This window comes from Hemitrygon akajei, unplaced genomic scaffold (genome assembly GCF_048418815.1).
Source record: "Hemitrygon akajei unplaced genomic scaffold, sHemAka1.3 Scf000242, whole genome shotgun sequence".
NCBI lineage: Eukaryota > Metazoa > Chordata > Chondrichthyes > Myliobatiformes > Dasyatidae > Hemitrygon > Hemitrygon akajei.
The window spans coordinates 19,193-34,629 of record NW_027332122.1 but is presented as its reverse complement, the minus strand read 5'-3'; the positions used below and the strand labels follow the sequence as shown (position 1 = coordinate 34,629).

At 56.3% G+C, this 15,437-nt stretch overlaps 1 protein-coding gene across 1 annotated transcript; it reads left to right on the top strand.

Moving 5' to 3' along the window:
* Nucleotides 1-857: 857 nt before the first annotated feature.
* LOC140724483 (pancreatic secretory granule membrane major glycoprotein GP2-like) lies at nucleotides 858-14,733 on the top strand (the record flags this gene model as incomplete). The annotated part of the gene is made up of 6 exons (XM_073038932.1): nucleotides 858-936; nucleotides 6,267-6,414; nucleotides 6,735-6,811; nucleotides 7,129-7,296; nucleotides 13,575-13,772; nucleotides 14,638-14,733. Coding segments are annotated over exons 2-6 (583 nt in total), but the record flags the coding sequence as incomplete, so codon positions are not given.
* Nucleotides 14,734-15,437: the final 704 nt, after the last annotated feature.

Genomic DNA, 15,437 nt, shown 5'->3' with positions numbered 1-15,437 from the left:
GGTGTACAATGGATGGGTGATGTAAATCTTGCTGTGGGATGGTACAGATTTAACAGGTAAAGTCAGGAGATAATCACTGAGAAACTGGACACAGAAGGGGAATGTAAACAGGGGAACAAGGGGTGTGTGAATGGGAAATGCAGGGAGACCAGGATCATCAGTGACTACACTGAGATGGGGAGTAAATACAGGGAGAGGGGAGATCCCACATTCTCGGGGTAGAGACAAGGGGGAGGTACAACAGAGAGGGAATTCCCAGGATTGGTGGGGTTATTGACCAGAGACAGGGTACGGACAGGGTGAGTGTAATTTCCCATGTCTCTCTGAGTGAATAAACTCCCTCAGATCAGTGACTGACTCTCTGATTGTTGTTTCAGTTCTGGAGGATGGAAGATTCCGGAGACGGTCGTTCCACACTATCGCTGCTCCGGGTACTACTCAGGCTGGTTAAACGGTAGGGTCAGAGTTTACATCAGTGTGGCTCGGTTATTTTTGGGGAGAGTCAAACTGATGACCCGGATCTCTTCAGATAGGTTTCAGTGAGATTCCCCAGACGTTTGACAAGGTCCCTCATGGGAGGCTCATTCAGAAGATGAAGGTGCTGCTGCGGGGAGGGTGGGGTGGAGAGGGAGAGGGCAGCAGCTCAGTGCTGACTGAGGCCGGACCGGACCGTGGGTTGTGAACCACTGATTTACAGTGGGTCCTGATTCACATTCCCCGCTGTACTGTGGGACCGGGTACATTTTACAGTGTTTATAAATCTCATTCCAGGTCTCCATCCCAACGTGGGAGAGGGGGAGGTGACCAGGACCGTCTGCTTCACCCAGTCTGGAAACACCTGTTCCTGGAGCCGGGGGATCAATGTGAAAAACTGCTCCGGTTACTTTGTGTATTGGCTGTGGCCAACCGGGAGTAACTACGCTGTGTACTGTACAGGTAGGTCACCGTTCCCCAGTGACACAGCAGTGTGGTAGTTGTGGGGAAATTCTGGGACGTCCTGAGTCACCAACACACACCACGGGCTGAGTTTTCCAGTCGGCTGCCCTGCCCGTGGTCTGTGATCACCTTTCCCGTATCCCCCTTCACACCGGGGTCAGAATGAAACTGCCCAGTCTGACCTGTGACAGAGATCATAGAACACAGAACAGTACAGCACAGCACAGGCCCTTCGGCCCACAATGCTGTGTCAGCTGCCGGGAGAGAGTCTACCTATCCCCTGGAGTGAGGGAGGGTGAGGCTGACAGGAAATGGAGGGAGCAGTGGTGAGAGTGAGGGGTGAGGGGGGAGTGAGGCTGACAGGAAATGGAGGGAGTGAGGGGTGAGAGTGAGAGGTGGGAGGGTGAGTCTGACAGGAAATGGAGGGAGTGAGGGGAGACGGTGGAGTGAGGCTGACAGGAAATGGAGGGAGTGAGGAGAGGGTGGAGTGAGGCTGACAGGAAATGGAGGGAGTGAGAGGAGAGGGTGGAGTGAGGCTGACAGGAAATGGAGGGACTGAGTGGAGAGGGTGGAGTGAGGCTGACATGAAATGGAGGGAGTGAGGGGAGAGGGTGGAGTGAGGCTGACAGGAAATGGAGGGAGTGAGGGGAGAGGGTGGAGTGAGTCTGACAGGAAATGGAGGGAGTGAGGGAGAGGGTGGAGTGAGTCTGACAGGAAATGGAGGGAGTGAGGGGAGAGGGTGGAGTGAGTCTGACAGGAAATGGAGGGAGTGAGGTGAGAGGGTGGAGTGAAGCTGACAGGAAATGGAGGGAGTGAAGGGAGAGGGTGGAGTGAGTCTGACAGGAAATGGAGGGAGTGAGGGGAGAGGGTGGAGTGAAGGTGACAGGAAATGGAGGGAGTGAGGGAAGAGGGTGGAGTGAAGCTGACAGGAAATGGAGGGAGTGAAGGGAGAGGGTGGAGTGAGTCTGACAGGAAATGGAGGGAGTGAGGGGAGAGGGTGGAGTGAGGCTGACAGGAAATGGAGGGAGTGAGGGGAGGGTGGAGTGAGTCTGACAGGAAATGGAGGGATTGAGGGAGGGTGGAGTGAGGCTGACAGGAAATGGAGGGAGTGAGGGGAGAGGGTGGAGTGAGGCTGACAGGAAATGGAGGGAGTGAGGGGAGAGGGTGGAGTGAGGCTGACAGGAAATGGAGGGAGTGAGGGGAGAGGGTGGAGTGAGGCTGACAGGAAATGGAGGGAGTGAGGGGAGGGTGGAGTGAGTGACAGGAAATGGAGGGAGTGAGGGGAGAGGGTGGAGTGAGGCTGACAGGAAATGGAGGGAGTGAGGGGAGAGGGTGGAGTGAGGCTGACAGGAAATGGAGGGAGTGAGGGGGAGAGGGTGGAGTGAGGCTGACAGGAAATGGAGGGAGTGAGGGGAGGGTGGAGTGAGTGACAGGAAATGGAGGGAGTGAGGGGAGAGGGTGGAGTGAGTCTGACAGGAAATGGAGGGAGCAGGGGTGAGAGGAGGGGAGGGTGGAGTGAGGCTGACAGGAAATGGAGGGAGTGAGGGGGGAGGGTGGAGTGAGTCTGACAGGAAATGGAGGGAGCAGGGGTGAGAGTGAGAGGAGGGTGGAGTGAGGCTGACAGGAAATGGAGGGAGTGAGGGGAGAGGGTGGAGTGAGGCTGACAGGAAATGGAGGGAGTGAGGGGAGAGGGTGGAGTGAGGCTGACAGGAAATGGAGGGAGTGAGGGGAGGGAGGGTGAGTCTGACAGGAAATGGAGGGAGTGAGGGGAGAGGGTGGAGTGAGGCTGACAGGAAATGGAGGGAGTGAGGGGAGAGGGTGGAGTGAGGCTGACAGGAAATGGAGGGAGTGAGGGGAGAGGGTGGAGTGAGGCTGACAGGAAATGGAGGGAGTGAGGGGAGGGTGGAGTGAGTGACAGGAAATGGAGGGAGTGAGGGGAGAGGGTGGAGTGAGTCTGACAGGAAATGGAGGGAGCAGGGGTGAGAGGAGGGGAGGGTGGAGTGAGGCTGACAGGAAATGGAGGGAGTGAGGGGGGAGGGTGGAGTGAGTCTGACAGGAAATGGAGGGAGCAGGGGTGAGAGTGAGAGGAGGGTGGAGTGAGGCTGACAGGAAATGGAGGGAGTGAGGGGAGAGGGTGGAGTGAGGCTGACAGGAAATGGAGGGAGTGAGGGGAGAGGGTGGAGTGAGGCTGACAGGAAATGGAAGGAGTGAGGGGAGGGAGGGTGAGTCTGACAGGAAATGGAGGGAGTGAGGGGAGAGGGTGGAGTGAGGCTGACAGGAAATGGAGGGAGTGAGGGGAGAGGGTGGAGTGAGGCTGACAGGAAATGGAGGGAGTGAGGGGAGAGGGTGGAGTGAGGCTGACAGGAAATGGAGGGAGTGAGGGGAGGGAGGGTGAGTCTGACAGGAAATGGAGGGAGTGAGGGGAGGGTGGAGTGAGGCTGACAGGAAATGGAGGGAGTGAGGGGAGAGGGTGTAGTGAGGCTGACAGGAAATGGAGGGAGTGAGGGGAGAGGGTGGAGTGAGGCTGACAGGAAATGGAGGGAGTGAGGGGAGAGGGTGGAGTGAGGCTGACAGGAAATGGAGGGAGTGAGGGGAGGGTGGAGTGAGGCTGACAGGAAATGGAGGGAGTGAGGGGAGAGGGTGGAGTGAGTCTGACAGGAAATGGAGGGAGTGAGGGGAAGAAAGGGAGGGGCAGAGGGGAGGGGGAGGGGGTAAGAGGGAGAGGGGGATTTTATCTGCTCCGATCGCCGATACATAAATCTCAAAACGTTGTTTAAATTTCTCCGGTTCTCCAACAAATGAAGTGTCGGTGCCGGTCGCAGCCCTTCCATTTGTAAAACTGTTAGCAAACACCAAAACAGGGCAAACTCAGTTTTTTCCGATTATCTTCGATTCTCCCGGAGAAAACGGATTATATTTCCAGACCAACTTCTGACACTATGTCATGTTCTTTATATTAATACGTTCCGTGGGTTTCTAATAACGAAACATATTCTGGAAGAATAGAATTTTATTGACAACAGCAGCAAAACCACACGAGTCTCACAGTGCCATGCTTCTCGATGTTTCTCGATCTTTCTCAGATTTCTGCGCATGCTCAGAACTCTCTCCAATCTCAGTCTTACACGTCATATCTCCACCACAGGGAGCGCCCGAGGTGTGGGGTAGAAAGGGAGGGGCAGAGGGAAAGAGGGAGATGGGCAGAGGGGAGGGGGAGAGAGGGTAGAGGGAGATGGTGAGGGTCTGAGGGGAGGGGGAGATGGTGAGGGTCTGAGGGGAGGAGAAATGGTGAGGGTCCGAGGGTAGAGGAAGATGATGAGGGTCTGAGGGGAGGAGAAATGGTGAGGGTCCGAGGGTAGAGGGAGATGGTGATGGTCTGAGGGGAGGGGGAGATGGTAAGGGTCTGAGGGGAGGAGAAATGGTGAGGGTCTGAGGAGAGGGGGAGATGGGGAGGGGTCGAGGGGAAGGGGAGACGGGGAGGGGTCGAGGGGAAGGGGAGACGGGGAGTGGGAGTGATGTTGAGGCCGAGGGGAGAGGGAGATGGTGAGGGTCTGAGGGGAGGAGAAATGGTGAGGGTCGAGGAGAGGGGGAGACGGGGAGGGGTCTGAGGGGAAGTGGTGGAGGGATGTTGAGTCGGGATTGGACTGGAGGAGGGATACTGAGAGGGGAGTGGAGTGGAGGAGGGATGCTGAGAGGGGAGTGGAGTGGAGGAGGGATGCTGTGAGGGGACTGGAGTGGAGGAGAGATGTTGAGACGGGACTGGACTGAAGCAGGGATGCTGAGAGTGGAGAGGAGTGGAGGAGGGATGCTGAGAGGGGAGTGGAGTGGAGGAGGGATGCTGAGAGGGGACGAGTGGAGGAGAGATGTTGAGAGGGGAGTGGAGGAGGGACTATGAGAGGGTACTGGAGTGGAGGAGGGATGTTGTGATGGGACTGGACTGGAGGAGGGATGCTGAGAGGGGAGTGGAGTGGAGGAGGGATGCTGAGAGTGGACTGGAGTGGAGGAGGGATGCTGAGAGGGGAGTGGAGGGGAGGAGGGATGCTGAGAGTGGAGTGGAGTGGAGGAGGGATGTTGAGACGGGTCTGGACTGAAGGAGGGATGCTGAGAGGGGACTGGACTGGAGGAGGGATGCTGAGAGTGGACTGGAGTGGAGGAGGGATGCTGAGAGGGGAGTGGACTGGAGGAGGGATGCTGAGAGGGGAGTGGAGTGGAGGAGGGTTGCTGAGAGGGGAGTGGAGTGGAGGAGAGATGTTGAGACGGACTGGACTGGAGGAGGTATGCTGATAGGGGAGTGGAGTGGAGGAGGGATGCTGAGAGGGGAGTGGAGTGGAGCAGGGATGCTGAGAGGGGAGTGGAGTGGAGTAGGGATGCTGAGAGGGGAGTGGTGTGGAGGAGGGATGTTGAGACGGGACTGGACTGGAGGAGGGATGCTGAGAGGGGACGAGTGGAAGAGAGATGTTGAGAGGGGAGTGGAGGAGGGACTATGAGAGGGTACTGGAGTGGAGGAGGGATGTTGTGACGGGACTGGACTGGAGGAGGGATGCTGAGAGGGGAGTGGAGTGGAGGAGGGATGCTGAGAGTGGACTGGAGTGGAGGAGGGATGCTGAGAGAGGAGTGGAGGGGAGGAGGAATGCTGAGAGGGGAGTGGAGTGGAGGAGGGATGCTGAGAGCGGACTGGACTGGAGGAGGGATGCTGAGAGGGGAGTGGAGGGGAGGAGGGACGTTGAGAGGGGAGTGGAGGGGAGGAGGGATGCTGAGAGGGGACTGGAGTGGAGGAGGGATGCTGAGAGGTGAGTGGAGTGGAGGAGGGATGTTGAGAGGGGGCTGGAGTGGAGGAGGGATGTTGAGAAGGGGCTGGAGTGGAGGAGGGATGCTGAGAGGGGAGTTGAGTGGAGGAGGGATGTTGAGAAGGGGCTGGAGTGGAGGGGTGATGCTGAGAGAGGGCTATGGACAGTTGGGGGTTGTGGAAATTTCCAGATCTTTCCTTCCAAATTACATATTGCCAATACTTGGAAATACATTGCTGCTCCTTCAGTGTCACTGGGTCAAAACCCTGGAACTCCGGATCATCATTGTGGGTGTCCCCACACATCAAGGATTGCAACAGGCCAAGGACAGGCCACCACCACCACCTTCTCAAGGGAACCTCTGGAGGGGCAGTTATACACTGGCTCAGCCTCTGAAACTCACGTCCCTTCGAGGAATAAAAATAAATATTGTTGCCCAGGGGTTGCTGAGGGTGGAAGTGCAGATGGGGGTTGTGATTGACAGAGAAAGAGGATGGGGAACGTGAGCTGTATATTAACACTGAACATCGTTCTGTCCCTCAGTCACAGACTCCACACTTGGTGATCCGTGTGTAACCCACACCGTCCTGGATCAGCCCTGGAGGAGCACGGATTGTTCCAACACTGATTGTACCGGTGGACAATGGATGAGTGATGGAAATCTTGCAGTGGGATGGTACAGATTTAACAGGTAAAGTGAGGAGATAATCACTGAGAAACTGGACACAGAAGGGGAATGTAAACAGGGGAACAAGGGGTGTGTGAATGGGAAATGCAGGGAGACCAGGATCATCAGTGACTACACTGAGATGGGGAGTAAATACAGGGAGAGGGGAGATCCCACATTCTCGGGGTAGAGACAAGGAGGAGGTACAACAGAGAGGGAATTCCCAGGATTGGGGGGTTATTGACCAGAGACAGGATACGGACAGGGTGAGTGTAATTTCCCATGTCTCTCTGAGTGAATAAACTCCCTCAGATCAGTGACTGACTCTCTGATTGTTGTTTCAGTTCCGGAGGATGGAAGATTCCCGAGACGGTCGTTCCACACTATCGCTGCTCCGGGTACTACTCAGGCTGGTTAAACGGTAGGGTCAGAGTTTACATCAGTGTGGCTCGGTTATTTTTGGGGAGAGTCAAACTGATGACCCGGATCTCTTCAGATAGGTTTCCGTGAGACCCCCCAGACGTTTGACAAGGCCCCTCATGGGAGGCTCATTCAGAAGATGAAGGTGCTGCTGCGGGGAGGGTGGGGTGGAGAGGGAGAGGGCAGCAGCTCAGTGCTGACTGAGGCCGGACCGGACCGTGGGTTGTGAACCACTGATTTACAGTGGGTCCTGATTCACATTCCCCGCTGTACTGTGGGACCGGGTACATTTTACAGTGCTTATAAATCTCATTCCAGGTCTCCATCCCAACGTGGGAGAGGGGGAGGTGACCAGGACCGTCTGCTTCACCCAGTCTGGATACACCTGTTCTGGGAGCCGGGGGATCAGAGTGAAAAACTGCTCTGGTTACTTTGTGTATTGGCTGTGGCTGACACCCTGGAGTAACTACGCTGTGTACTGTACAGGTAGGTCACCGTTCCCCAGTGACACAGCAGTGTGGTAGTTGTGGGGAAATTCTGGGACGTCCTGAGTCACCAACACACACCACGGGCTGAGTTTTCCAGTCGGCTGCCCTGCCCGTGGTCTGTGATCACCTTTCCCGTATCCCCCTTCACACCGGGGTCAGAATGAAACTGCCCAGTCTGACCTGTGACAGAGATCATAGAACACAGAACAGTACAGCACAGCACAGGCCCTTCGGCCCACAATGCTGTGTCAGCTGCTGGGAGAGAGTCTACCCATCCCCTGGAGTGAGGGAGGGTGAGGCTGACAGGAAATGGAGGGAGTGAGGGGAGAGGGTGGAGTGAGGCTGACAGGAAATGGAGGGAGTGAGGGGTGAGAGTGAGAGGTGGGAGGGTGAGGCTGACAGGAAATGGAGGGAGTGAGGGGAGAGGGTGGAGTGAGGCTGGCAGGAAATGGAGAGAGTGAGGGGAGAGGGTGGAGTGAGGGTGACAGGAAATGGAGGGAGTGAGGGGAGAGAGTGAGAGGTGGGAGGGTGAGGCTGACAGGAAATGGAGGGAGTGGGGAGTGAGGCTGATAGGAAATGGAGGGAGTGAGGGGAGAGGGTGGAGTGAGGCTGACAGGAAATGGAGGGAGTGAGGGGAGAGTGGAGTGAGGCTGACAGGAAATGGAGGGAGTGAGGGGAGAGGGGAGTGAGGCTGACAGGAAATGGAGGGAGTGAGTGGAGAGGGTGGAGTGAGGCTGACAGGAAATGGAGGGAGTGAGGGGAGAGGGGAGTGAGGCTGACAGGAAATGGAGGGAGTGAGGGGAGAGGGGAGTGAGGCTGACAGGAAATGGAGGGAGTGAGTGGAGAGGGTGGAGTGAGGCTGACAGGAAATGGAGGGAGTGAGGCTGACAGGAAATGGAGGGAGTGAGGAGAGGGTGGAGTGAGGCTGACAGGAAATGGAGGGAGTGAGGGGAGGGTGGAGTGAGGCTGACAGGAAATGGAGGGAGTGAGGGGAGGGTGGAGTGAGTCTGACAGGAAATGGAGGGAGTGAGGGGAGAGGGTGGAGTGAGGCTGACAGGAAATGGAGGGAGTGAGGGGAAGAAAGGGAGGGGCAGAGGGGAGGTGGAGGGGGTAAGAGGGAGAGGCCTGATTTTATCTGCTCCGATCGCCGATACATAAATCTCAAAACGTTGTTTAAATTTTCTCCGGTTCCCCAACAAATGAAGTGTCGGTGCCGGTCGCAGCCCTTCCATTTGTAAAACTGTTAGCAAACACCAAAACAGTGCAAACTCAGTTTTTTCCGATTATCTTCGATTCTCCAGGAGAAAACGGATTATATTTCCAGACCAACTTCTGACACTATGTCATGTTCTTTATATTAATACGTTCCGTGGGTTTCTAATAACGAAACTTATTCTGGAAGAATAGAATTTTATTGACAACAGCAGCAAAACCAGACGAGTCTCACAGTGCCATGCTTCTCGATGTTTCTCGATCTTTCTCAGATTTCTGTGCATGCTCAGAACTCTCTCCAATCATGGTCTTACACGTCATATCTCCACCACAGGGAGCGCCCGAGGTGTCGGGGAGAAAGGGAGGGGCAGAGGGAAAGAGGGAAATGGGCAGAGGGGAGGGGGAGAGGTAGGGAGAGGGAAAGAGTGAGGGGGAGAGAGGGGAGAGGCTGAGGGGGAGAGAGGGAAAGAGGGAGGGGGAGATGGGCAGAGGGGAGGGGGAGAGGTAGGGAGAGGGAAAGAGGGAGGGGGAGAGGTGGGGAGAGGGAAAGAGGGAGGGGGAGATGGGCAGAGGGGAGGGGGAGAGGTAGGGAGAGGGAAAGAGGGAGGGGGAGAGGTGGGGAGAGGGAAAGAGGGAGAGGCAGAGGGGAGGGGGAGACGGGGAGAGAGAAAGAGGGAGAGGCAGAGGGGAGGGGGAGACGGGGAGAGAGAAAGAGGGAGAGGCAGAGGGGAAGGGTGAGACGGGGAGAGAGAAAGAGGGAGAGGCAGAGGGGAGGGGGAGACGGGGAGAGAGAAAGAGGGAGAGGCAGAGGGGAAGGGTGAGACGGGGAGAGAGAAAGAGGGAGAGGGAGAGGCAGAGGGGAGGGGGAGAGAGGCAGAGGGGAGGGGGAGACGGGGAGAGAGAAAGAGGGAGAGGCAGAGGGGAAGGGTGAGACGGGGAGAGAGAAAGAGGGAGAGGGAGAGGCAGAGGGGAGGGGGAGAGAGGCAGAGGGGAGGGGGAGACGGGGAGAGAGAAAGAGGGAGAGGCAGAGGGGAGGGGGAGACGGGGAGAGAGAAAGAGGGAGAGGCAGAGGGGAGGGGGAGACGGGGAGAGAGAAAGAGGGAGAGGCAGAGGGGAATGGGAGACGGGGAGAGAGAAAGAGGGAGAGGCAGAGGGGTGGGGGAGACAGGGAGAGAGAAAGAGGGAGAGGCAGAGGGGAGGGGGAGACGGGGAGAGAGAAAGAGGGAAAGGCAGAGGGGAGGGGGAGATGGGGAGAGAGAAAGAGGGAGAGGCAGAGGGTAGGGGGAGACGGGGAGAGAGAAAGAGGCAGAGGGGAGGGGAGACGGGTAGGGGGAGACGGGGAGAGAGAAAGAGGCAGAGGGGAGGGGAGACGGGGAGAGAGAAAGAGGGAGGGGGAGAGAGGGAGAGGGGAGGGGGAGATGGGGAGAGAGAAAGAGGGAGAGGCAGAGGGGAGGGGGAGACGGGGAGAGGCTGAGGTGATGGGCAGAGGACGGGGAGATGGGGAGTGGACGAGGAGAGTGGGAGTGACGTTGAGGCAGAGGGGAGGGGGAGACGGGGAGAGAGAAAGAGGGAGAGGCAGAGGGGAGGGGGAGACGGGGAGAGAGAAAGAGGGAGAGGCAGAGGGGAGGGGGAGACGGGGAGAGAGAAAGAGGGAGAGGCAGAGGGGAGGGGGAGACGGGGAGAGAGAAAGAGGGAGAGGCAGGGGAGGGGAGACGGAGAGAAAGAGGGAGGGGGAGAGAGGGAGAGGCAGAGGGGAGGGGGAGACGGGGAGAGAGAAAGAGGGAGAGGCAGAGGGGAGGGGGAGATGGGGAGAGAGAAAGAGGGAGAGGCAGAGGGGAGGGGGAGACGGGGAGAGGCTGAGGTGATGGGCAGAGGACAGGGGGAGATGGGGAGAGGGAAAGAGGGAGGGGGAGAGGTGGGGAGAGGGAAGAGGGAGGGGGAGAGGTAGGGAGAGGGAACGAGGGAGAGGCAGAGGGGAGGGGGAGACGGATAGAGAGAAAGAGGGAGAGGCAGAGGGGAGGGGGAGACGGGGAGAGAGAAAGAGGGAGAGGCAGAGGGGAGGGGGAGACGGGGAGAGAGAAAGAGGGAGAGGCAGAGGGGAGGGGGAGACGGGGAGAGAGAAAGAGGGAGAGGCAGAGGGGAAGGGTGAGACGGGGAGAGAGAAAGAGGGAGAGGGAGAGGCAGAGGGGAGGGGGAGAGAGGCAGAGGGGAGGGGGAGACGGGGAGAGAGAAAGAGGGAGAGGCAGAGGGGAGGGGGAGACGGGGAGAGAGAAAGAGGGAGAGGCAGAGGGGAGGGGGAGACGGGGAGAGAGAAAGAGGGAGAGGCAGAGGGTAGGGGGAGACGGGGAGAGAGAAAGAGGGAGAGGCAGAGGGGAGGGGAGACGGGGAGAGAGAAAGAGGGAGAGGCAGAGGGGAATGGGAGACGGGGAGAGAGAAAGAGGGAGAGGCAGAGGGGAGCGGGAGATGGGGAGAGAGAAAGAGGGAGAGGCAGAGGGGAGGGGGAGACGGGGAGAGAGAAAGAGGGAGGGAGAGGCAGAGGGGAATGGGAGACGGGGAGAGAGAAAGAGGGAGAGGCAGAGGGGAGGGGGAGACAGGGAGAGAGAAAGAGGGAAAGGCAGAGGGGAGGGGGAGACGGGGAGAGAGAAAGAGGGAGAGGCAGAGGGGAAGGGGAGACGGAGAGAGAAAGAGGGAGAGGCAGAGGGTAGGGGGAGACGGGGAGAGAGAAAGAGGGAGAGGCAGAGGGGAGGGGAGACGGGGAGAGAGAAAGAGGGAGGGGGAGAGAGGGAGAGGCAGAGGGGAGGGGGAGACGGGGAGAGAGAAAGAGGGAGAGGCAGAGGGGAGGGGGAGATGGGGAGAGAGAAAGAGGGAGAGGCAGAGTGGAGGGGGAGACGGGGAGAGGCTGAGGTGATGGGCAGAGGACAGGGGGAGATGGGGAGTGGACGAGGAGAGTGGGAGTGACGTTGAGGCAGAGGGGAGGGGGAGACGGGGAGAGAGAAAGAGGGAGAGGCAGAGGGGAAGGGGAGACAGAGAGAGAAAGAGGGAGGGGGAGAGAGGGAGAGGCAGAGGGGAGGGAGAGACGGGGAGAGGCTGAGGTGATGGGCAGAGAGGGGGAGATGGGGAGTGGACGAGGAGAGTGGGAGTGATGTTGAGGCAGAGGGGAGGGGGAGATGGTGAGGGTCCGAGGAGAGGGGGAGATGGGGAGGGTCCGAGGAGAGGGGGAGATGGGGAGATGCAGAGGGGAAGAGGAGATGGGGAAAGATTAGTGAAGGGGACACTCCAACTGAGGGAAGGAAGGAGTGACTGACCGGAGAGTGATTCAGACAGAGAGAGGGACACGTGACAAGATGGGTTTGGCCGACAAGGGTTGGAGGTATTAAACAGGAAATTAGAGGGGATCAGAGACAAGTGAGCCGAGTCTGGGTTTGAACACACCCCACCCCAGCAGGGTCTGCAAGCTCCGGTACAGATTCCTAGTCGGACACAACTCAGGAAATACGGATATCAGTGACTGGAGAGCCTGATTTGGGTTTGACCACCCCCCCAGCAGTGTCTGCGAGCTCGGGTAACTGTGGTGGGGATCACTGAAGGGAACGATCTTTCTCTCCTTCAGCCCCAAATATTCACCTGGGCTTTGACTGAGAGTAGTGACTGGTCACAGACATTCACCAGGGAGAGTTGCTGAACAGGGACTGGATGGTTTTGGTATCTCTTCAGATCAGAGACCTCCTTTCCAAATTGTTGTCCCAGTGGCTACCTATTTCAATTCAACTCCCCATTCCCATTCCCACGTGTCTGTCCAAGGACTCCTGCACTCACCTGATGAGGCCAGAATCAGGATGGAGGGGCAACACCTCACATTCCTTCTGGGTAGCCTCCATCCTGACGACATAAACATTGATTTCTATAATTTCCGGTAATTTCTACCCCTACCACTTCTCTCGATTTCCATCCCCACTCTGGCTCCCATCTTGGTCCTTCTCTTCTCCTCATCTGTCCATCATCTCCCTCTGTTCCCCCTCCTCCAAACCTCCAATCCTTGTCTCTCAAATCCTTCTCCTCACATCCCCCTCTCTCAGCATTCACTCTGTCTGCATCACTCTCTTTTCAGTCTCTCCTTTCCTCCCTCCATTTGGAGTGTCACTCTCACTGATCTCTCTGCCCAACTCACCTCACACAATCATCACTCCCTCTTCACTCGCCTCATTCCTCCCACTCCAGCATCCCGCCTCCCTCTCCATCCCTCTCTCCTGTGCGTTTTCACCCATTTCCTTCTGTCCATGTACTGAATTACTCAAATCCCTCTCCTGTCGTTTCTGTGTCTCATCAGTCACCGTGTAACTCCTCACAGTCAATCCTCACTTCCTCTCTGTGACCATCCTCCCCTCCCACCTCCATCACTCCTCCCCTCCCTCCTGTGTCACTCAGTCACTCCACCCCTCTCTGCCCTATCGTGTTTGAGTGGTGGACTGACAGGCTGGATTGCGTGTGTCTGTACACTGCCGGGAGACAGTACCATCGACTGCTGGACATTGTCCCTCAGGGTCCTGGACTGTGTATGATTTCCTTTTCAAGTGAAGATGCTTCCTTGCTCGATATTCTGAACTCTGTTACTCAATGTTTTTGAATGTTTGCTTGCTATTTTGAATGTTTTGTACCTTGTCCCCAGAGGAATGTGGTCTCGTTCGGCTGTATCCATGTATGGTTTGAATGATAATTAAGCTTAATTTGATTTGATTTGTAGAGCTATTGTGATAGGCAAATCACAGTGGGTCCAGGTCCTCACTCTGGCATGAGTTGATTCTAGTCATGAGTAATTCAGTACGTGGACAGCAGAAAATGGGTGAGAGGGGTGGAGAGGGAGGTGCAATGTGGGAGATGTGAGGAGAGGGATTTGAGAGACAAGGGTAGAGGTATTAAAGACCAAAGGAGAGGGGAGTGTGTGTATTTCAGAGGACAGATTTGACCCGGACTTGAGCCTCCTGTTCCTGCCATTGAGTTCCTACCTGATTGAAGGTAAAACTTGTTTACTAATTTACCCTTCCATTGTATCTTTACTTATTGCAGAACCTCTGTCGGACACAACTCAGGAACGCCAGGGATCGGTGACCGGAGAGCCTGGTCCAGGGTTGACCACCACCCCAGCAGGGTCTGTGAGCTCAGGTACAGATTCCCAGTCGGACACAACTTGGGAAGCCCAGGAAACAACGACAGGGGAGCCTGGTCTGGGTTTGACCAGCAGCCCAGCAGGGTCTCTGAGCTCAGGTATTCGTGATGGGGTTTGTGAGGGTCAATGAATAGAACGATCTTTCCCTCCTTTGGTCCTCGATATTCATCTGGACTTTGTCTGAGAGACGTGTCCACTCACAGAAACTTTGAGAGGGAGAGGTGGTGAATGGTGACTAGATGGTTTTCGTTTCTTTTCAAATTAGAGACCTCTTTGTTAAATTCTTGTTCCGGTGGCTACCCAATGTAATTCTACTTTCCATTCCCTTCTGACATGACTGTCCACAGCCTCCTCTGACTTGATGAGATCACCCCCAGGTTTGAAGAGCAACACCTCATAGTCTGTCAGGGTCACCACCAACCTGATGGCATGAATATCGATTTCTCTTACATCCTGTAAATTCTTCTCCCTCCCACTTCCCTCTTTTTCCATTCCCATTCGGGCTCTCCTCTCAGCCCTTCCCCTCTCCTCATCTGCCCATCTCCTCCCTCTGGTCCCCCTCCTCCATCTATTTAATGCATCGTCCACTGTCCTGTCTCGTTGGATTTCACCTGCTTCATCTCTTTACCTTTTCCACATATCACCTCCCAGCTTCTCGCATCATCCTGCTCACGTTCCCAGACATCTTCTCACTGCCTGGCTTCACCAATCACCTGCCAGCTTGTACACTCTCCACCTTCTTATTCGGCCTTCTGCCCCCTTCCTTTCCAGTCCTGATGAAGTAACTTGGCCCAAAACTTCGACTGTTTATTCTCCTCCAGAGATGCTGATGGACCTTCAGCATTTTCTGTGAATTGTTCTGGATTCCCAGCATCCGGAGAAACGCTCGTCTGTACAACTGCTTGTCCCTGTTGTGATGTTTAAGCTCTGTCAATCTCCCCTGTCTGTGTTACTTTGTTCCAGACCTGGAGAATTCAACACTGGAACAGTCTACAGGATTGTCTACTGGAGAACACACCCAGGAACTGTCCTCTGTCCCAGCGGGAGACACATCCTCAGGTACCAAGTCTCATGTCGGTCTGTGTTCATTCAGTCTCTGTCACTCTGTGAGGTTGAACCTCCCATGGACCAGTTCACCTACTGGATGTACAGTGCATTGTGGGTAGGGGTGTGAATGATGGAGTCAGTGGTTCCTCTCTCCTGTCTGTTGGGTTGGGTTTGGTGAGTCGTGTGGGATGAGGCTCTGTTGGGGGTTGGAGAGAGTCGGCTGGGAGGAATGAGTGGAGAGCTGTGGAGTGACTGAGTGGTACTGGAGGGAGGGGAGGAGTGATGGAGGTGAGAGGGGAGGATGGTCACAGAGAGGAAGGAAGGAATGACTGTGAAGAGTTACACGGTGACTGATGAGACATAGAAACGACTGCCGTGGGAATTGAGTAATTCACTACGTGGACAGAAGGAAATGGGTGAAAACACACTGGAGAGAGGGATGGGGAGAGAGGTGGGATGCTGGAGTGTGAGGAATGAGGCGAGTGAAGAGAGAGTGATGACTGTGTGAGGAAAGTTGGGCAGAGAGATCAGTGAGAGTGACACTCCAACTAGAGGGAGGGAAGGAGAGACTGAAAAGAGAGTGATGCAGACAGAGTGAATGCCGAGAGGGAGATGTGAGGAGAGGGATTTGAGAGTGAAGGTTAGAGGTATTACAGAGCAAAGGATAGGGGAGTGTGTGTATTTCCGTGGACAGATTTGGACGTTGGTGATGGGTG